The following is a 21,942-nucleotide window of genomic DNA, read 5'->3' as shown; positions in this document are numbered from 1 at the left end:
GTAACTATTGTAGTTTCCATGGAAACAGCCACCAGTTCTGGCATACATCTCATGGGCATAACATGAGCAGTGTCACAACAAATAGGCTCAGAGGTTATTGATATAGGATACTTAGAAATAACTCATGCAAGCTTGGTAACTGTTGAAGTCCCTTTGATGTAAAATAACAAGAAGGGCAGTTTGTTAGAATTCTGCTCAGGTACTGTGGTATGTAAAATCTTCCTTTGACAATATAGATAAAAAACTGACAATCGCTGCTCAATGTTCAGGACAATTTTTTCTAAGAAAAAATAAATTAATAATTTCATGTGCATTAAAAGAAAATTTGCTATGAATTCATGTGGTTTTTTTTAACTTTATTCCAATGAATGAACAGTACAATTAATTAGCATACTAATGAGCAACATTGGAAGGGGTTTTTGGTTTGGTTTGGTCTTTTTGTGGAATTTGTTGATTTTTTATCAGCATTCTGGACATCAGTAATGTCAGTTCATAAACTACATGAGAAATGGTATGCTAATGACGCAGGTTTTTTGTATTGTTCTTGTTGCAATCTACTGCTTTAAGTTACAGAGAAAATCTTGAGAATGCAGTGGCTCGTACTGGTAAAGCTTGCTATAAGATCTCTAAAAAGTTTTGTATCAGACAGCAGCAGACAATTATTATCACATTATCCCATTTCTAAATCAGAAAACTGTAGCTGTCATCTGAGGTTATTCCTAGTTAGAATTTTCAAGTTGAGACCATCTTTAGAGAAAACAGCTTGTTTTTTACCATATGTGCTATCACTGTATTTGAGGGCACGTATGTTAGAGAGACTGCAGGCAACATATTTTCTTTGTCAGTGGAATAATTTAGATTAAAAATCCTGTAAAGTAGGTTTTGAAGTGTTAAGACATTGCCATTTAATGATCTCTTGCAATTAGGAGGGACATAAACCAGTGTTACTGTGCTCCTCAGTGCTTGAGCAGAGTAAGACTTTATTGGTAATCATTATCAGTAAGATAGTAGTACTGTTCTTTTTTTCCTTATTTTCTGATAATGGTTATTCCTATAGTATAAAAAGTGCAGAGGATATAAATAGCAAAGTGTAGGTACCCCACTGTAATCTAGTGACAAGGGTACTTTTGATACAGATGATCAAGCTAACCCAGAGATTATTAATCTTCTACTCCAAGCTGGTAAATACTGCGAGTGTTTGAAGGAGGAGCAATATTTCTTTCAGTTCTATGCAAAAGCATCCTGAAAAGCTTGGTTGAAACTTGATTCATGAATTCTGTAATAGTTCTGTACAAAATCATTTAAGAGCATACGTAGCATACAGCTGGAAGTAATTTATGGGTACACAATGGTATTCTTCCAGTTCTATTGCCTTTGATCAACTAGAGGCACATTATACTACCATGAGGTGCTGTTGAACAGATGGGTCAAAACTATGAATAAATACATTTTTTGTGTGGCTTCATACGCTGCTAGTATTTCTGATGTATTTTCCCAGAGGTCTATTTTAAGAAATTTTACAGGCACAAAACGGAAATCAGTCTGCTTAATTGACAGGGATAGTTTCCTTAAGATTGCTGGGAATTAAGGGAGGCAATTTTCTTCAGAGTCTGATTAAAGTTTCTCAGTCACTTTCTGGATTCCATTTGTGTCTTGTGTCTTGATCCACGGTAAAATGATTTTGGCTGGCAAGAGCTGCTCTTTCAGATAATACCTTCTTGCTTCATTGGAAGAAAATGTTCTTAATGCTCACTGGGGAGAAACAGGCTTTGACATCACCTCGGTTAGCACCATGTGTGAGAGTTTTTAACTCTATAAAGATGTGCATCTATAAAATACTTTTTCTGAATTGCGAGTTGGGGCTTCCAATTTCTGGACTGCCGTCATAAGTCAATAGTCACTAATTCTGATGGCTTTTTACTGGTAATGCTATTTTTACTTGCAGACCACCTGCAAGTATGATCATAGCTCCACAACTGTGTTTTTAAATACAGTCCTGAAGAGACTTACTTCATGGATTTGCAGTTCTGGCTTGCCAGTTTCTTTTGGAGTTGTGCTAATTTAGCTATACCATTGTACATTCTCTTTGATTCACAGTATGTCATGTTGAAGATTTTTCAGTAAGATACTCTTATACTACCTTGTCCTCAGACCTCTTTTTCTGGTTACCATTAACATCACCAGAGGACTGTGAGCTTCAAGTACTCAAATTTGAAATAATAAATAATGGCCAGTCTTCGCGAACAAAGATTTTGGGAAAGGTCTTTTACCTTTCCAGCCTGCGCAATGGATTTTTTTAGGTGAGACACAGCCTGTGCTGAACTGAGCCCACCCTTTAATCCTAAGGTTCATCTGCCGGGGCCAAGCAAGCTTGGACAATGGCAGTGAGGTCCTCAGGACGTAGGTTTGTTTTAGAGTGACCTTCTCATAGATGGATGGCCTCACAGGGCTAACGAGCTCCATCTGCCCGGGGGGCCTGGGATTTGAACCTGGGTCGCAGCAGTGAGAGTCCTGCATGCTAACCACTAGGCCACCAGGGGTCCCCCTCAAATTTGAAATACTCAGTTAGTGATTTATGTTTTTTTATTTCCCTTCTCTTCACAGTCTTGTTTTTTCACTCAGAAGGAAACTTCATGTGTTCCCAAAACTGACCTGTTTCAGTAGAGCTCAAGCAAAGACTGTTATTGAAGGCAGATCTGTATATTTGTAGATTGTAGTTTTGGAGCATTCAGAATATCAAACCATTTCCTTTTGGATAACGCTTGTTATTATAGGTTAAGCAATTATTTTCTCATAAATTGTTAATATAAATTTTCACAGAATCGATTAGTTTGGAAAAGACCCCTGAGATCATCAAGTCCAACCTATGACTGAACACCACCATGTCAATTAGACCATGGCACTAAGTGCTATGTCCAGTCTTTCCTTAAACACCTCCAGGGACAGGGACTCCACTACCTCCTAGAGCAGTCCATTCCAGTGTCTAATCACCCTTTCTGCGAAGAAATTCCCCAGATGTCCAACGTAAACCTCCCCTGGTGCAGCTTAAAACTATGTCCTCTCATCCTGTCACTAGTTGCCTTTCAGGTAGTTGTAGAGAGTGATGGTGTTATTGTGGCCAAAGTGTAGGACCTGGTGCTTGGTCTTGCACATTTTGAAACACTTGTTTGCAAATCAGGGTAATTTTATCTTATTTCAGAAACTTTTGTTGGGACTCCTGAAGGTATGCTTTTGTGGAATTTTGAAATTGTGAATCAAGTCAATATGCATGTTGCATTTGATATTTTCTATTTTTAGAAGATATTGGAATAATATTAGGGAGGGAAGATGTTTGACACATGAGAATTGTATAAAGACATTTTGCTTCTGTTCAGTCAACATTGTGCTGCACTTACAAAATATTAAGATAATTTTCAGCATCATAGTGTTTTCCTCTTTCTTCTACAAGAGGAGGGCATGGTGTTGTGCAGTAGATAGCTTTTTCCAAGAGAGTTTTGCATACCAAAGAACGTTGTGTATTTATGAAATTCCAACATGAAAAATAAGGATTCATTTTGTTCTTCAGCATGCAGATATATGGCCACCTGCTGGAAAAGCAAGAAAACAGTCCATAACTAAAAGTCCAAAGATCAGAGGCTTACCACTGATTCCTATTCATCAGGAGAAGAACACTTGTAAAATCAGGGGGAATACAGAAGTAAGTGGGGTTTAAACTTGGTATATAACATCTAACTACAGTGCTGTAATTTTAAATAATCCAGTAATAATTAACTCCTTAGAGGTGGATAAATATAAAATGGAGGTGCTTTTATCAATGTCTCTTTCAATGTTTTGTCATTAAAGAAACATTTAGGATAATTTAATGTAAACAAGGTATTGTAATCTAAACTTGTGTCACCTCTTTGGCTGTTCAGTAAATTAATAGTTTTGATTAAAATTATTTGTGCTTGGGTTTTTTATTAGCAAAGATTATATATTAGAAATAAGACTTTTGTCTGGAAATATATATTGCACTTTATTATAGTGCATTTTATTACAGTTTTATTTTAATAAGGTCATTGAAAACTGTCCTTCATACCTTTTCTGTCATATCTTTTCTTCTATCTAAAATAACTGTACTGTTTTAGTTATCTGCTCTGTGAATACACTGAAAAAGTTCAGATGGAACTGTGATACATTTATATTGTACTATCATTAGTTTCAAAGAATAAGAGGCTTTAGTTACAACTCTTTGCAGAAACTGAGCTGTGTCACTACATTTCCTGCAGTGGTGATACATTTGGAACTTATCATATTAGCTTGAGGTTACTTTCTGATATCCACATAGAGATACTGATGTCTGTGGGGAGGACTTACTTGCCTTACTTTCACCTGAGATGAAGTGGAGACACTTTTCTTCTTGGGAGTGATAATGGTAACTAACCTGACTGCTGCAGTGAATGACTGTTGAAACAACAGTTTGGTCCTTTGACTGTAGCAGTGTTATTTCGCGCATGTTTTAGAAGATTTTGAAGGAAGGTAATTAATATAGTATCTGTTATCACCACTAACAGAGATAGCAGGTCAGGTACAGAGTGTTTAAGTTGACTTGGTTCCATAGCAAGCCAAAAGCAAAGACAGGAAGTGCTTTATGTAAAAGACAACTCCATCTTTCTTGTGATATACTTTCTTCTGGCATTTCTGCTCTGCCTTATCATAAGAGTATAATACAGTGTGAATGCAAGTATAGGTTTCCTATTTTGTTTAATTTGTCCTTTCTTTTTAACCTTCTCTCAGAAACTATTTTTGAAATTCTTTAATAACTTACTTCTGATGATTGCATTTTCAAACTTCTTTGCTGAAAGTAAATCAGTCAAAAAACTTCATAACACTTAGGTATATCTCTTAGCTCTTCTTTATTCAGGTACAGTTGAGACTTCTAATCTTTGAGATGGCTATGAATTCAGAGATTCTAGGATAAAAGTTTTATTGGATTATGAGTTTCATGATTAAAAATCCTTAATACTTTATGGTACTGTAATTATTTTTTATTATTGTTTTGTGGATAATTTACTTCATTAGGAAGGACTGTAATGTTTTGTACACTGCAATTTCAAGGAAGTCTGCATTTAAACATAAGAGTGGAAAACAACAGTCTTTATGCCATGTCTAGATCTAGAGAATTTTAATGCAAAAGGTATTTGTGTACTTTAGGAAGGTTAACACAAAAATACAAAAAGGAAAAATAAAAACTAACACTTTATTTTCATGGAAAACCAGCACTGGAATGAACAGTAAAATTGTGGTAGAAAGTATATATATGATATGGTTTATTATGGAGAAATATTGTACAGCAGTCAATAAAATAGAAGATATCCATTTGGAGACCACTCCATCAGTCTTTCCGTGAATTTGATTGCTTCTCCAACAAGCAAAAATGTCTCCATTTTAAAGCATTAAAGAGTAATAACAGGAGCAGTCTGTTTCTGAAAGATGCTGCTTTATGGAAGATGGAGTTCTGTTTACAGATCAATGTGTAAACTTGTAGTAGAAATGTGATCAATTTATACAGGTAGGAAAAGAAACAAAGTTTTCCAAACAGTGAAAAAAGTGTTATCTTTATGATATCTTTCTGATAGGTTGATAAGTTGGGGGTGGAGGGAAGAAAAAAAAATACAAAACAAAACCCAAAATTCCAAAAGCTCAAAGATATCCAGAAAAGAATGAGTGTAATAATAATATTTTGTGCTAAAAAGTCTATATTGAGTGTCTGATCTTCCCGCATTATTGGAAGTAGTTTTATTGTGTATTAACAAGATGTAATACCAAAAGTGTGAAACACTCTATAACTAAAAATCCTTCTAATAACTAATGGAATCAAACAATTTCCATTGTTTCTGCACCAGTTGTTGCATATATGGATAGTACAATTAAAATTTGAATTTTTTTTATATGGAATAATTTAATTGACATAGAAATAAATTGTTGTGTACCTTTGATTTTATTTCAAAATGCAAGAAGACTGAGGAAGGAAGAAAAACTTTCTCTTTTTTTCAAGCCATGGTCAAATACCATACTGAATTATAATAGGTCATACAAGAAAGGCCTACAAGAAAGATGGAGAGATTCTCTTTACAAGAGCATGTAGTAATAGTAAAAGGGGGATTAAACTAAAAGAGGAGGTTTAGATTAGGTGTTAGAAAGAAATTCTGTACTATGAAGGTAGCGAGACACTGAAATAGGCTGCCCAGAGAAGTTGTGGATGCCTCCTCCCTGGAAGTGTCCAAGGCCAGATTGTGTGGGGCTCCGAGCAACCTGGTCTAGTGAGAGGTGTTCCTGTCCACATCAGGGGGGTTGGAACTAGATGATCTTTAAGGTCCATTCCAACCCAATCCATTTGATGATTCTACGTATATAAACTAGCTCCTCTCTAGTGTTTGAATGTTTTTGTTGTGTTTGTTTTAACATATACGAGATATAAAGATTCCATGAAATATATTTGCTCATGTGCTGTGGATGAATAGCTGCATAAAACATTCAGCCACACTGAAAAAGTTGCACTCAGGAAAGAGTAAAAGAACCAAAGTCTCCTTCAGCTTTGAGTGTCTTCTAGTAGTCAATAAAGATGCCACACATGAAAGAAGAATTCCAAGACATAATTTTCTTTGAGAACTATTAGGCTTTTCTGCAAAAGGAATGTTCTACTTACTGCCACACCAAGTGAGCAGCCAGAGTACAATAATGCAAATTTAGATGCAGCATCTGATTTACCTTTAATTTTCTACAGCTTAAGAACTTGAAAACAGCCCACCAATATGGAATTCAAAAAAGCAGACAGTCTTTATAATTTATCAGTTAGTGCTTATCAGCTGCTGAAAATGTTCGTTATTGTTTAAAATTATCTGTCATACATTCATTAAAGTCAGTACAGTCATGAAGTTATCAAAATTGCAACATACACAGTTGTATTCATTCGATCTAGTAATTCGGAGTTTTTAAGAGTATATGGATTTCTGTAAAACATTAAAATTTAGTCTATTGTGGTAGAATGAAAAATCAAATTGTGATTATAAGAAAAAAAATGTCTTCATTGTCATGGTGCATTTAATTGGAAGATTTGTGTGTTTATCAGAATTATCACTTACTGAGAAATTGCTCTCTAAAAGAGCTAACTAAATGATAATATTGTCATAATTTAAAACTGACTGCTATTTCAGCTCGAGTAAATTTGATTTTTTTCTTTAAAACTTATGTGAAACCAATGAGCAAAAATTGCAATCTAAATACTTCTGAATGTTGCGTGAATGTGAATGATCTTATTTCTCTTTGCTAGTTTGCTAAGAATATAGAACTAAAAACTGGAAAATCAAGATTTGGTGAACATTGTGAAAATGAATTTCTGGAAGAAAGAACAAACTTGAAAGAAAAAGCATCTATGGTGGCGCAATGTTTGGAAAGAAAGGAGGAGAAAGTGCGGAGTCATGCAAAAACACATCGAAGCTTGATTTCTGAGGATGTGGGTTCAGGTATGACTGACTTACACCAAAGACCGCATAAAGCACTGAAGAAAAATAAAAACAAAACAAACACAACTAATTTGGAATTAGATAACAAATTGCCATCAAAGGTGATTCAGGAACTAAATACAGTACTGCAGAAGAACAGAGCACTTCATGATGAAACCTCCAGCTGATTTCCTGAGTCTGAAGTTTAATACATATACATATATGTATGTGTGTGAATATATATATATATGCGTTTGTGTGTATTTTCTGTGCAAAAGTAGTTTGTTTTGATATGCGTAGTTTGTACAGTGCAGAAAAAATATAATTTGTTTATATGCAGTTGTTGATTTTGTATATGTGTATGCCACACGTTATAATTTAAGATTGAGCTGAGAGAACTGATTATGTAAAACTCCTGAAATCTGGAAGTTTTCCTGTGCAGTGCAAGAACACCAGGATTCCAGGATTTTGTCTATTTTTTTTTTTTTGTTTCAGATTTTCTTTGATATAATTATTCTAAGCACTGTCAAAAGTTTTTGCTCTGTTTATGCTCTGTACACCTTGTAAGTACTGGAGAGATACTTTTGGAAGGAAGACAAGATACATGCTGAAATTGATACTATTGGTCTGTAATATTTTTATAGTCTAGTTACTATAAAATTAGTAACATTTGCTTTGAAATTAAGTTTTCAGTGTTTTTTTTGTGTTCAAGAATAAAATAGATTTGTCCTCTGAAAGAGTGGCATGTGAAAGAGTCAAAAGGGGGAGAGGAATGTAGTAGATGAGAAAATGTATTAGTTCTTGTATCTCAAAACTGTGTCTCTGTGGTGTACATCTGATTATAACATTTAAGCAATGAGAGAGCATATTGAGATTACAAAAAGAAGTCTTCAATGAAACATCTAATTTTAACAGGTACATGAAATGGAATTGTAGCATCATCTCTTTTTGCTCAATGGGTTGAAGTAATTTTATAAAAAGGCCTTGGTTAGCTGAGTGACAAAGGCAGACTTTTCTACTGCTATTTGGATACTGCTTCCTTGGTGCTGAGAGTTGCTGGCATCTCCTGAATATTTAATATTCACAGGAGAAATTAATTTCCTTTACAGAAATTAGTCTCCACACAAACAAATTTATTAGAATGGTACTGACACACTCAATTAAGAAGTGACAAATACTAAATGAGGGATACCTTTTTACCATGAGGACAAAGGTGAACAGTATGCTGTTTGCAGGGACTGGGAAATGCTTGTGCTGCAACTGTAGCACAGCTCTTCTGAGTGTAAGGACAGGTCCCAAGGTTAAGATAACAGCCTCATTTGCTGTGTTCTGTCTGTGTAGGTAGCAGTTTCTGAAGATATGTGATTGTAGCACACTGCAGCTACTTTGGTTTTCAAGCCCAGTGTTCCTTACATTTAAAAATCAGCAGGTCTCTTCAAAACAAATGTATTCAAGCAATGAAATGATTTTGTTTTCTTCAGTTGTTTTGTGAATCTTATCTTCACTTACCCTTTGGGATTGCCTACTTCCTATCTCATGGCTTATCCATTTTTGCTTTGTCCCATAGCAGCTGGATGGGCAAAAGGCACTGCTATGCTGAGGCTGTTTCCAGGTGTTGCAGATGCTGTCTGGTTAAGCAGCAGGACCCACAGATCAGAGCGCTGATGAGCTCACATGGCACATTTGTTTCAGGGGAGGCATTAATAACAGCATCTGCTTGATTTTGTTGCTGTCCCTTTTGTAGCCATGCTGCCACAGATTTCCACCAGTCTTTTATGAACTTACTGATGCCTTTAGTGTTTGATTGGAATTGGCCAGATCTCTTAGGGTAGAAGAGAGGACCTAAAACAATTTCTTGTTTATTAGAAATTGTTTTAAATAGTCTCTTAATTACTTAAAATTTCAGAGGAAAAAAATTCAATTTATCAGCATCAATGACATTTGATTTTTATTAATGGATAGTTTTGAGGATGTTTTATGCTGCTGCTGAATTTCTTCCCGCAGTATGTGAACAGTATGCTCACTTATCCCCTCTTCTATTTTTGGTAGTCACAGGTGCCATAACATTTCTCACATCATTTACTTCTATTCTTGATTGCATTTAGCAGCTTAATTGGAAAAATAATTTGTTTGATTGAAGAAATTAGACAAGTGACTCAAATAATGTATCTGGCAACTCTGCTAGGAAGCACAGAGAAAATGAAATCAAACTCAAATATTTTATAGTTTTATGTATTATTCTGGAACATAGCACTGACAAAGCAAGTCTTTCAGACCTTGCACTTACCTTATTTGACCAGTTGTTAAATTTGAAACGAGTTTGTAGATTTTAATTTTCCCAGTGCACTATTGACTGTTTTGCTACCTTTAATTTGTAATTGAGCCTCATCTAATCACTGAGGCCCTGGCTCAAGAAAGCATATCAGCCTGAATGTAAATTGTATTGATTAAATCTGGTGCTTAAAGTTAATAAACACATTCTTAAATGCTGATTTTAATTGGGGCCTAATGCCATCAGGAGAAAATACTTTACTTTCTGTCTGAGGCTGGACCTGAATGTACTGTTTACAGTTGTACTTTTGCTTGTAAATATTTTTCAGTATTGAGTTATGGTTGCTGTATTGTTTATCTTTTTATTGCATCCTTAAAAATGACATTCACCTCACTGCTGAAAGCCTCATGCATCATTTAAGCCACTACACTAATGGAATAAATGGAGCAATAGAAGGGTTTTGTGCATTGAAGTGAATATGTCCATGAAGAAAATATTGTGTATTTTTATTGGATCTAAGGACTTCAGAAACACTTGTTCTATTTCAAAAGCATATCACAGATAAAATATCTGTATAACTGCTGTTAACGGGCCCTAAAAATCAAGAAGAAAAGAACTTCCATAAAGTATGTTTAAATTTGGGTTTGAAAATGTATATACACAAATACACTATATATGTGTGCATATGTTTTTGTGCACATCCACAAGGCACACTGAATGGTGACAGTGTTAACCCAAGGAAAACTTACTTGGGGAAGTATAAATTAAATTTCCATTAATTATTTCAAATAGGTATCAAAGTTTTGGACCAATCATCTGATGCATTATTATTGCACTACAAATTTCAGACTAATTTAAGACCTGCAGAATAAATGTGGTTTGTTGCAATATCTTAATGGCTACTGATCTTTTATTGTTCCTGTGCCATGTTGTGAACTGGTAAAGGAAGTGTAATTTTCAGAGAATTGTAATTATTTGAATAAATCCTATTTCTCAAAACTAGGTGATGGATTTTTTCAGAAAAAAATCAATAAAAATGGTTAAAAAAGCGCTTCTGTTTGTCTTCCCATGTGAAAGCCATTGAGTAACCTGGTAAGTTCCTACTTTGTTAAATGAGACCCAGGTATTTTATGTATGGGCTTATAACAGTGGGAAGACTTAGACTAAAATCTTAGTAAATCTCAGGTTCACCATTACCTTGTTAGACTTCTGCAAGCATGATAGGTTTGAAGCTGACATGTAAGCATTATTTATATTGTTTTAGCATAATGCTTGTTTTCTGTTTGTGTGAATATTTTCACACTTATTAGGATGGGGGAGGGAAGCAAACAAAAACTCCCCCAAAAAACATGAGCTGGATTCTTTGTTTCCTTTGTTCCTTTAGTTGAGTTGGATATGGTCTACTATTTTAGAATTTTTCTTTGAAACAGATCTTTTTCTGAGGTACTATTTTGGGCTGGCAGTTCAAAAGAGCAGTTTGACTAATAGGTTTTGTGCCCCGGCAGACTGCTTTGGTGTGGGGTTGATTTCACCAGCCGAGATCTACAGAGTGTGTTCATGCAGACCTTACCTTTACTGTGTGACTCGGCTTGAGAGGCACCTTTTGCATTAAAAGGTTTTGCAAATGTTATCCAAGAATCTGTCCAGTGGGGAAAGGATATCCCCAAAGATTTCTTCAGTTAATGGGGAAGGCTTGGCCATATCACTGATTTTTGTTTCTTCCTTGTGAAGAGCTCTTGGCTGTTCTGCCCAAGGCAAATTGTTAGGATGCCTCCAGCTCTGTCTGCCAAAGGCACCCCTGGGGTGCTTTCTGCTGTTGGGTATTGGGGTAGTTTTAGAGTGCTCTGGAGATACAGGTTTATCAGAGAGTAAAAGTTACAGGAATTTTGTCTCACTACTATGATTCTTCTCTCCCCTGATACAGTGCTGGCACAGTTTGTGTTCCTATGACTGCTCCCAGGTTACCGTAAGCTGCTCAGCTCAAGTTCCAGATTAAAAAGTCTGGGAAAAAAATTTACATCTGGGAATGGTGGTGGTGCCTGCAGGAGTTAGGAGGTAAGGGATGCGTCTCTCACTGACTGAGACACTTTGTTATGAGCCTACCCTGTCATATCACCTTTCTGATTTTTAAATACTGTTTTCCAGTGTAGTCTGTTTTAGTGGGGGAGAATCAGTTATCAGACTTTGCTTGCATCTGAGTTAGAACAACTTCAGTTGTGCTTAAGTCCAAAGAGAAACTGAATAAAAAATTGAAAAAAACCCTAGTGAACTCAAGTTCCTGTTGTGAGCATAGCATGTTCTAAAAAATACTTTTGATTTAGGCTACTTAGGACAAATCTGTGGTTCAGTAAGTTACAGTGGGAAACCTGAACTCTGTACCTGTGGGGTAGAAACAGACTACCTTGATGGATAAATGGAATGTATTCCAAGTTAAATTGTTTGCAAAAATATGTACTAGCTTACAACACTGAGCCTACTGTGGCAAGATTGACTGAGAAGATTCAGAATTCTTGGATACTGTATTCCTGCTTCTGAACTGCTAGAGAGATTCTCTGTGCTGTCAAAAAAGAAGTGTTTGTCAAACTAATTGTTTTTTGAGACTAGATTTTCTCTGTAAAAAAGGTAGGAAGCCTTGCAAAGTTTTTTCAATGGTTCACACTAGATTTGGAGATTGTACTGCTTTACTTGCAACTCCACTGCGAATGGGATCCATCTGCAGCTCAGTTAAGGGGAAAAACAGTCCTGCTGTTTTAGTTCTTATGATTGCTCTAGCTTAGCTGGCTAGTTATTGCCTCTGCTGAAATTTCTTTAAGAATATTCTTGTTATGATTTGCCAATCATCTTTACCAGAAGTTAATGACAATCTGTGATATTGAAGAAGGAGGATGTGTATGATAGTGCCACAGCTGCAGTAGGTATGTATCTCTACTCTTTCACTGCAGTTCAGATTTTTGGGGTGCTTCAGTATTTGCTTAGCCTACCTTACCTTACTTGAGCCCTTCCTGCTTTTTGCTCTAGACCCTGTTCTGTGTCTTAACCTAAAGATTAGGGTGTTTCAGAGTCTGTCTTCTATACACACTCCCGTTCTGCTCATTGCCTTGATGTGTTTTTGCTCTGCATTTCAGAGAATCACAGAATATGCTGGGTTGGAAGGGACCCATAAGGATCATTGAGTCCAACCCTTAGACCTGCACAGGACCATCCGCAAGAGTCACACCATGTGCCCGAGAGTATTGTCCAAATGCTTCTTGAACTCTGGCAGGCTGTGACCACTTCCCTGGGGAACCTGTTCCAGTGCCCAACTACCCTCTGGGTGAAGAACCTTTTTCTAATATCCCACGTAAGCCTCCCTTGACACAACTTCAGGCCATTCCCTGGGGTCCTGTCGCTGGTCAGCATGGAGAAGAGATCAGTGCCTGCCCCTTCTCTTCCCGGCACAAGGAAGTTGTGACTGCAATGAGGTCTCCCCTCAGTCTCCTCGAGGCCGTGACCTCAGCCACTCCTCATACGGCTTCCCCTCAAGGCTCTTCACCATCTTCGTTGGCATCCTTTGGACACTCTCTAGTACCTTCATATCGTTCTTATATTGTGGTGCCCAAAACTGCACACAGTATTCAAGGTGAGGCTGCACCAATGCAGAGCAGAGCGGGACAATCACCTCCCTCAACCAGCTGGTGATGTTTTGCCTGATGCCTCCTAGGACATGGTTGGCCCTCCTGGCTGCCAGGGCACTACTGACCCATATTCACCTTGCTGTTGACCAGGACCCCCAGATCCCTTTCTGTGACACTGCTTTCCAGCATTTCTAATTTATGTCTCAAACTTTAGTCATGCTTCCTGTTTAGACCCCACGACATCTCTGAGTATTGACTTTACCTTGGTTTGCAGATGGTATGTGCATTATGGTCAAACCCGTTATGTCAAGTCTGCCTTAACCTTTCTCTTAAATCCTAACAGAGATCTCAGCGTTACCATAAAGAAAGGGATTTCGCTGAAGTGACCAAGAGGAATAGAGGCTTAGATGTTGACTAATAAATGTTCCAAAGTTCTGTAACCCATTTCTATAAATGCTTTTGAAGATCTTCTATGTACTTACATTTGTAGTCCTCAGCAAATCAGAAGGCAAACTAAAACAAATACACTCTCTTTGCCTTTTTTTATCATTTCAGGTCAGTGCTGTAATGATCCTGTAATATGTATTGTGCCTGGTACTAAAGAAGCAATTTCTTGGAAATTATACCTTTGGTTACATAAACAGTAAAGCCTTTTCTTTTAAAATTTAATTAGCATTGGTTTGTCCACTACTGCAGACTGCTTAAGAACTAATAGGTCTGAATAAATTGAGGTTTACTCTATGTATGAGTTTTATAATATCATTTTCTTCCCATCTACATTTCCAATATGATTCATGGAAAAGATAATAATGTGTTTACATATGACTACTTTTCCTTTATATGTCTATTTAAATTACACCATGATTGAATTATAATTTCTTCAAATACACTGTAGCCATTAGCCTTTAATTTTTTGTATCTTAGTGGTTTACACTTTTGATTGGTGTTCAGCACTTGTGTTTTCAGGGTGTCTTTTTTCTCAACTGTTTACTCACCTATCTCACATATTGGAACTGTTAAAGCTCAGTGGATGATAAATATCATAAACTGCATATAACAATCTTAAGGTCTTCCCAGGCTGTTACAGATAGAACATTTTTCAAATGAGAATCCTTACAGGTTTTCCTTCCAGGGGAAACCAGGTTTCACAGGAGATTACAGAACCTTCATGTAAGAGACCATGTCTTGGAATCTTGGTTAAGTAAAATAACAGTAAACTTCATCCATAACCTGGAGATTGTTGGTTTAGTTCCCTTTCTGTCACTTTTTGATCTTATATAGCACAGCTTAGCCAGGTAAATACAGGATTTGTTCTAAGAATTAGTGTACAGAAAAACAAATATGAAGCATCTGCAATAAATCCAACAATTAGTTTAAGAAAGTTGGGGTTTTTTTAGCTCATTAAATATCAAAATCAGCTTTACTGTTTTTTCCTTCCAGCTTTTAAAGAAAAGTTCTCACTAGCTTGAACTTTCTGTGAATTTTCAATATTAGTAACTGAGTTTCATTTGGAAAGCTTACTTTCCAAACATAAATCTTGATAGAGAGAAGGTAGTAAATGTAAATTTTTTTAAAGACTTTTTATAAAGGCTTGCTTTCCTAAAAATAGCTACATCATAGCAGCATTAACTTGTTTAGTTCACTCTGAATACTAGGTCTGGGATGGTTGCATATCCTGTGCATATCCTGTGATGATTATTCATCTTTTTTAATGTTGGTTATGAAAAAAATTTCAAGTTTTTCATCTATGTCTGAATTAATAAAAGATGCACATTTAGGTTATTTAAAATTTACTATTGGAATTTGTAAAAACAGTCTGACAGCATTAGGCAAAATATTGTGGTTGAGATTCAACAGCACTGAGTATGTTGCTTACTTGAATGTTATATTAGATGCAGAGAATCTGACATTTCTGCAATTAGATAATTTATCCCAAGTTGAGTCTCTTGCAGCCCTCTCCTCTTTCTCCAGACTACCTGGATTTCTAGAAAATACCATTTAGAATACCAAATGTACAGCCAGAAATTCATATTGAAAATTCTATTACAGCAAAAACCACAAACAACCTACAAAAATAACCCTTCTCCTTAATATGTTTGCAAAAGTTTCCTTTATTGAATTATTTTTGAGAGGCATTTAGCAAAACAGAAGGAGGATACCTATACAGAGATTCAAATCAATTTTGCAGTAGATGAATGCTATTTGACTTAGGATAGTTCTTTTTCCATCAAGTGAGTTACAGTGATCAAGCAAATGTTTCAAGTTATTTGACTGCAGGTCAGAAGTTATTGGCAAGAAATTGCTCCTGTATCTTGCTGAGGACTTAAAAGAGGAATGCTGTCTCCATGGTTTCACCATTTTTTTTAATTTCAGTTGTTATAGAAAGGCCTCAAATGTAGTTCAAGGAAGTATAACTTAGGAGTTTCTCTAATTCTCTTCCAGCTTGTGGACACTGTAGTTCTGTAAAGAGCACAGTGATTTTCGATCTTTGAGCTCTGACCTGTACCTGAGACTTGCACTCCTGAGAGATATCAAAAGTGTATCTCATTAGTTAGTTATCTTTTTTAGAGTTTATCGTCACTCTGGACTTTTTGGTGAAGACTAATGAAATCTATAGCCAAATAACATTTTTGTGGAACTAATCTAATTTCTTTCCTTGATATATTCTGAATTGAGCAGCCATGCTTTAAATGGATGTTTTTTGTCAGATTATAGTTAAGTGTAACAGTGTTAATGTGAATACTCTTTTTGGATGTTTACATTAAATAGAACCTCCCTCATCACAGGTTACTGGAGATTTCATGTGATTTGTTTTAGCTAATCAAGCAAGTCATGCAGCTAAGTACTGTATCTCTGGTAGACATAACCTGGTATCTTTGAAGGTGTGTAACAAAACAAAAAGTGTTAGAGCATGTAGTCAGTATCCCACATTTATCACCCACTAGTACACTTTTTTGATAATCCTCTTATATCACTTTAGTTTTCATAGTAATGGTTTCATTACAAATAAAAAAAAGGCAATTCAAAGATATTTTACAAATAAATTAATGTTATTTCATTCAAGTTTTACTTTGAAGTTTTTGTTTGGGCTTTTTAAGCAGCCATTTTAATAGACAGGTACAGCACTCAATTTTTGCCTGATTGCACTAAGGAAAGCACTGGATAGATATGAACTATATTTCTTGTATATACCTTATTTTACCCTTACCGACACCTTTCTCACCACCTTTAAAGGTATATTTTTGTTATTTATTAAATAAAGTGTGGTCAAATTGTTTTCTGTTGCGCTAACACTCCCGTGTTATTACTTAACTATGATGAGAATCTTGCCTGTTGTCAGCTGATCAGAGCTGAAAATAAGTAGTAAAAATTAAAGACGGGTCTGTTGCCTCCAAAAGTGTGGTATGCTGTATGCTGCCCATTTGTATAAATGTTGTCATCTTCCTAGCTAATGATATTCACCTTCTTATTCCCTGGTGTATCATTGGTGAGAAAAACACATAGAAGTGTATCCTACCCTCATGGACATACAGGACCCTATCATAAAATGGTAAATTTTTTTTTTATGTCATTCAAGTTATCTCCTTGCAATTAATGAACTGTGAAAAAAAATTGCACAGTAAAAAGATACTACCTATGCAGCTGTATTTATGATCGGATCTTAAACAGAAGGCCAGTTTATATGCAAAAATTACTTACTTTCTCCTATAATATTTTTATTGTCAAGATAAAATATCTAGTAGGCCAACATGAAGAAAAATTCTGAATGCAAGCAAAATTACATAGGCTTTACGCTGAGAAAAATGTTCTCATTAACATTCCTATTTATATATTCCTTTTTCAGATGATAACTTTAGTTTATTAAGAGGTTAGAATCCACATCACTATCTGCTTTTAATAACAACATCTGAACTACAGTGTACACCAGAAATTGTCTTCTTTCCCAGAATCAGAACTCTTTGCCATAGAATTCTAGAAACAAACTAGATTTATATTTAGAAGTCATTGTTAATTTCTTTTGCAATCCATTAAGTTAATTGACAATTAACTGAACCATGAGAAAGCTTTACTATGCAGGCCATGTAAGACACCTAATGCATTCAGCATGCTGTACATTTTATGCTGTTGAAAAAAGAGTCATGTTGCCACTTCTTATGTTCCTTTTTAAGACTAAATGCTTGTTCTTGTGTTCCCTGATATTTACGTACACTTTATTTTCAGAGCTGGAGCCCCAGACTCTAGTGGAAAAGAAAAATATCTAATCGATTTATTGGGTATTACCCTAAACATTTACTGGTGAAAGAGGGGTGTCTGTTAAAAGAGCTTTCAGCATAAAGTGATCAACCTTTCAGAATAAGGTGATTGACTGGTTTGACAGCAATAAAAGTTCCCCAGGAAGTTGCATTTGTGTGTTCGTGAAAAGAGTAAGGTCATTTCACTCTGATCTACAGTTTGATTCAGGCCCCCCAAGTGTTAATGTTAAGTACATTAGGCATGTTATAATTGAACTGTTGAGAAGCAAAATATTAATTAACTACCTTCCCTTTAGAAGTAAACTCTAGGTTTCTTATTACTAGCACTGCCAGCATTCTTGTTCTTTTTGTCTAATTGACACTTAATGGCGCTCTCTTGGTGTCTCTAATTTTCCATAATTAATGTGAATATAAAATAAACCTTGTAAATATTTTGTGCTCGTATACCCCACGCTGAATAATGTAAGCAAGCTATTATAGGTTGTTTATGTTTGCCTCTTGTGATCTCTAGATTTCAGAACTTTGCATTAACTTGGAGCTGTGAGGGAGAAGTCTAGCAGGCAGCTCACCTCATTGAAGCATATAATGCAGAAACAATGAAAAAATTCTACAGAGCAAAAATATCAAGTAGATTCTTTCTGTTGATTTTCCCATCCCAAAATAGTCTAGTGAATAGTAGATTCCAGAATTTTCAACTGTTGTATATTAGACTGTTTTACAAATATACCTCTTTAAACTGATTATGTTTTTAATACCTGAATGTCTTGCAGGTGATCTTCATAGCTACTTATGAAGGCAAAACTTGTAATATCTAATGAAATTGTGAAGTACAGGATATAAGATTTAAAAAAGAAGTTTTCTAGCTTGTTGAAATTATATTGATGGACTCTGCCATGAGGAAACAGTCTTTTCTGTTTTAAGAATGGCCTGAGTTTCCAGAAAATGAAATATCAAGTCACTAACCAGATATTTCTTGTACATTAGAGAATAAAAAATTTCTTGGTTTTATCCTTTCTATCACTCTTTACTCTGCAGTGCAGAATGCTGACTTAATATTACTGTATTTGATAACTGTGATTGAAGAAAAAAAATATTTTCTTACCTTTTTACTTTGCTGCTATTGTTTTGTATTTAATCCTCTGCTCCTTGTAAGCTTTAGTGAGTTTAAAGAACTTTCAGTGAGAGAGGTCAGGGAGGCTCAGCCCTCACAGAAAATAGATACCATATGAGTGTCGTCTTTTAATAGTTATGTTTTTAATAAGCTCTTTTCCAGCTGCTGCCTGTAATATACAGTCTGTTTCATGAAAATCAAATAGAATTTTCATTTTTTCTTATTGAAGTTAGAAAGGGCTTGCTCATCAGAATTCTGTACCAGTTTTTTTCTGTCTCTTCATTTAATACCTGCCACAGGAAATTACATAAAGGTTGCATCTAGGTCCATGCAGCAATCTGGCATCTAAGATGCCTTATTTTGATACATTTTTCCACACAAATTCAAATAATAATATTTAAATTTTAATGATACAAATAGTTAAAATCACATCTTTGTTATATACAAATGTTAAACATGTTCATCAAAAAACCCTTCGTATCTTAAAGTACAAAAAATTACACTAGCATCCTATTAAAATCAGGTCAACAGAAAAATGAAATGGAATTCCTAGATAAACCTTTTTTACTTCATCCCACCAATGTAATTTGCAGACCTGATGATCATGTATTTTAGACTGGAATGTCGATATAATTTTTTTAATGTATAATAGTTGCCCTAAGACCCATTCATCTGTTGTGGTGCCTTACAGTGACCTAATAAAAGTGAGGTCTGAATGTGGAACGATCTAGACAGAAAACACCACTTCAGCAGGGAAAAAGTAATGACTTAGCCTTTGGAAGGCGTTACAGTGAAGGACTGAAGCTGATGCAGGTTGCTATGTGCTGCTTATCTGATGTATATTTTCTTCTTCATCTGCAAATTGATAACCTTAAAAGAAGGCTTATGTAAAGTTATGAAAGGCTCTTTCCACTGTATGTAGTTACTGACAAGAATCAATTGGTTTTATGGTGAAAGACTATTTTAAAATTTATTTTCTCAACTTCGTGCTGCAGAGGTAGAGTTCAGGATAATTAAGTCACTTGGAAATTTAGTCTTACAAACAGTTCCTTTCTTTTATGCTGAATCTTCTGGTTTTACCTTCAGCTAAAAAAGCTTTTCTAGACTTGGAGTATGGGCAGTCTACTCCTGTAGAGCAGAAGATAGTTTTATTTCCTAAATTTCTCTGATGTAATATAAGCAAGAACAAATGAAGATAAGTGGAGGTCAGTCACTGCTAATATGAGCAATGTAGAGTTTATCCATTTTCCGTAGCTAATCTGGGCACTAAACAGAATTAATATTTTCTCTTTTTTTTTTCTTTAATGCTGCACCTGTTATAAGTAAATACCTTTACCAATTACTGAATTTCTCTGACACAAAATGGATTGTTAATGGTTGAGATGATTCTGTCAGGTTTTGAACTAAAGGGGATTCACCTGTCATAAAACTAAGTAATATTATCCTACTCTCTTCCTCCTTTGACAAAATGAATAAGCACAGTAAGTATAAAGCAGTGTAATACACTATAGTATTAAAATTGATAGTACAGATATTTAAAATAATTTAGAAAAAATATACCTAGACTTATCCTTTATATTAACACAGTATTGCTTCATGTGTAATCTCATCATTCCACATTCATTGGACAAATATTCCTGAAGTGCAGAGAAAGTCTGTTAACCACTAGAAATAGTGGTGTATAAAATATATTCAGATAATTATAGTGCAAATTTCCAGTTTTGGATTATGATGTGCATTCAGGCTATGGTCATATTTAATATATCACAGGCATAAAATTTGTGTTTTGCTAAGTCTTATATACAAAGAGGTTTTCATCTAGTTTTACTTTATAAATAATGAATGAAGGTGAGATAATGATGTCCTACCATGATTAGGTGTGCTGGCAAGGGTGACTCATCAATCGTAATTCATCCCTGTGGAAAATAGCATTTTGAATAACTTCACAGTCAAAAAGAAACATTACACAATGTACAGCCTTTCAGCACATTTCCAATTTAATATTACTTTCAATACAAATTACGAAAGGAGAACTTTTTGGCAAATGAACAGTTTTTTCTTATTAATGCTGAGTGGAAAAGAGGAAAAAAAGCTATCGACAAGTGAAGATACATATCCCACCATATGGTTTCTAACACTTTAATTATATTGCTCTCTTTCTTTTTATGGCAACTTTTAGTGATAATAATTTTTCAACTAATTAAAGACCAGCTGCTACTTAGCAAGGTAGGCACCCAATTAGGAATCCAGAACCTGGTAAACAACCTTTACTGCCAGCCAGATAGTTGAATCACCTCCTGTCATGGGCATGGATGTCTTTTTGTAGTTGTTGTTTTATAAATGCACATTTTAGTTATGTTAGCTTGCTCTACTGAATACTCTTCCTTGAGACTAGCAGAAGAATCCAACATCATGTTCACTTCTTTTGTTTCAGGACAGCTTGCCATACCATGTGGTTTTCTATTTTATTTATTTTTTTAAGTTTGCTAACAATTAAAAGACATTTTGTAGGAAAAGGTTTACCGAGCAGAAAACTAGATCTATTTCCTGGATGCAGAAAGCAGTTTGCATACAGCAACCTCCTGCTACTTTAGGATATTTAGAGAAATTATATTGTTATTTCAGATTGAAGTCTAGTTTTTCCATGCAGTGTACAGTCTATGTGAATGCAGCGTGTGTTGAATAAAACAGTGTCTAGTGCTGTGCAGTAAAGAAATAATCCACATATGAATTACCTTGTCTTTGTTTATAAAAATAATCTCCTTAGAACTCTTTAGGACCAGCAGACATGAAAAAAAGGTCTTTGAAACTAAACATATACATTTAGTTCTGAATTTAGAGGCAGAGCCAATGAAGGGGAAAGGGAATGAATTCTGCAGATGACAGAATCCCAAAGATAGAAAAAACCTGAATGTAAGTTCAGATGCACAGTTTTGGAAAAATGTAAGATGACTCATACTGAAAGGAATTGCTTGAATGATTCATATGTATTGCAGCAAGCCATCTTTGATGTTGTAATAAGAATAATAAGCTATTTTATATACACTCTTGCTCAAAAAGACAAAAATGTTACTATGTATCAACGTAAAATGAAAAGAGTAGTAGCTACAAAATCAAGTTGACAACTTTTCCATGAACCTAGTGCTTGCTTAACTAGTACTGAGGAAAAAAAAAAGCTTCACTAACAGAGCTAGGGGAAGAGTACAGA

At 35.3% G+C, this 21,942-nt stretch overlaps 1 protein-coding gene across 1 annotated transcript in view; it reads left to right on the top strand.

The window, feature by feature from the left end:
- The window catches only part of ARAP2 (ArfGAP with RhoGAP domain, ankyrin repeat and PH domain 2), a 120,285-nt gene extending 109,519 nt beyond the window's left edge, over positions 1-10,766 (top strand). Inside the window, exons 33-34 of the mRNA XM_027686640.1 lie at positions 3,566-3,697; positions 7,313-10,766. Of these exons, the coding sequence (XP_027542441.1) occupies positions 3,566-3,697; positions 7,313-7,672 (492 nt within the window). The 3' untranslated portion in view covers positions 7,673-10,766. The remainder of the gene's footprint in view (positions 1-3,565; positions 3,698-7,312) is intronic.
- The last annotated feature ends 11,176 nt before the right edge of the window (positions 10,767-21,942 follow it).

The sequence above is a fragment of the Neopelma chrysocephalum genome, unplaced genomic scaffold (genome assembly GCF_003984885.1).
Source record: "Neopelma chrysocephalum unplaced genomic scaffold, ASM398488v2 Primary Assembly neopelma1_71, whole genome shotgun sequence".
Lineage (NCBI taxonomy): Eukaryota > Metazoa > Chordata > Aves > Passeriformes > Pipridae > Neopelma > Neopelma chrysocephalum.
Note: the sequence above shows the minus strand (reverse complement) of the source record. Positions and strands in the feature narration are given on the sequence as shown.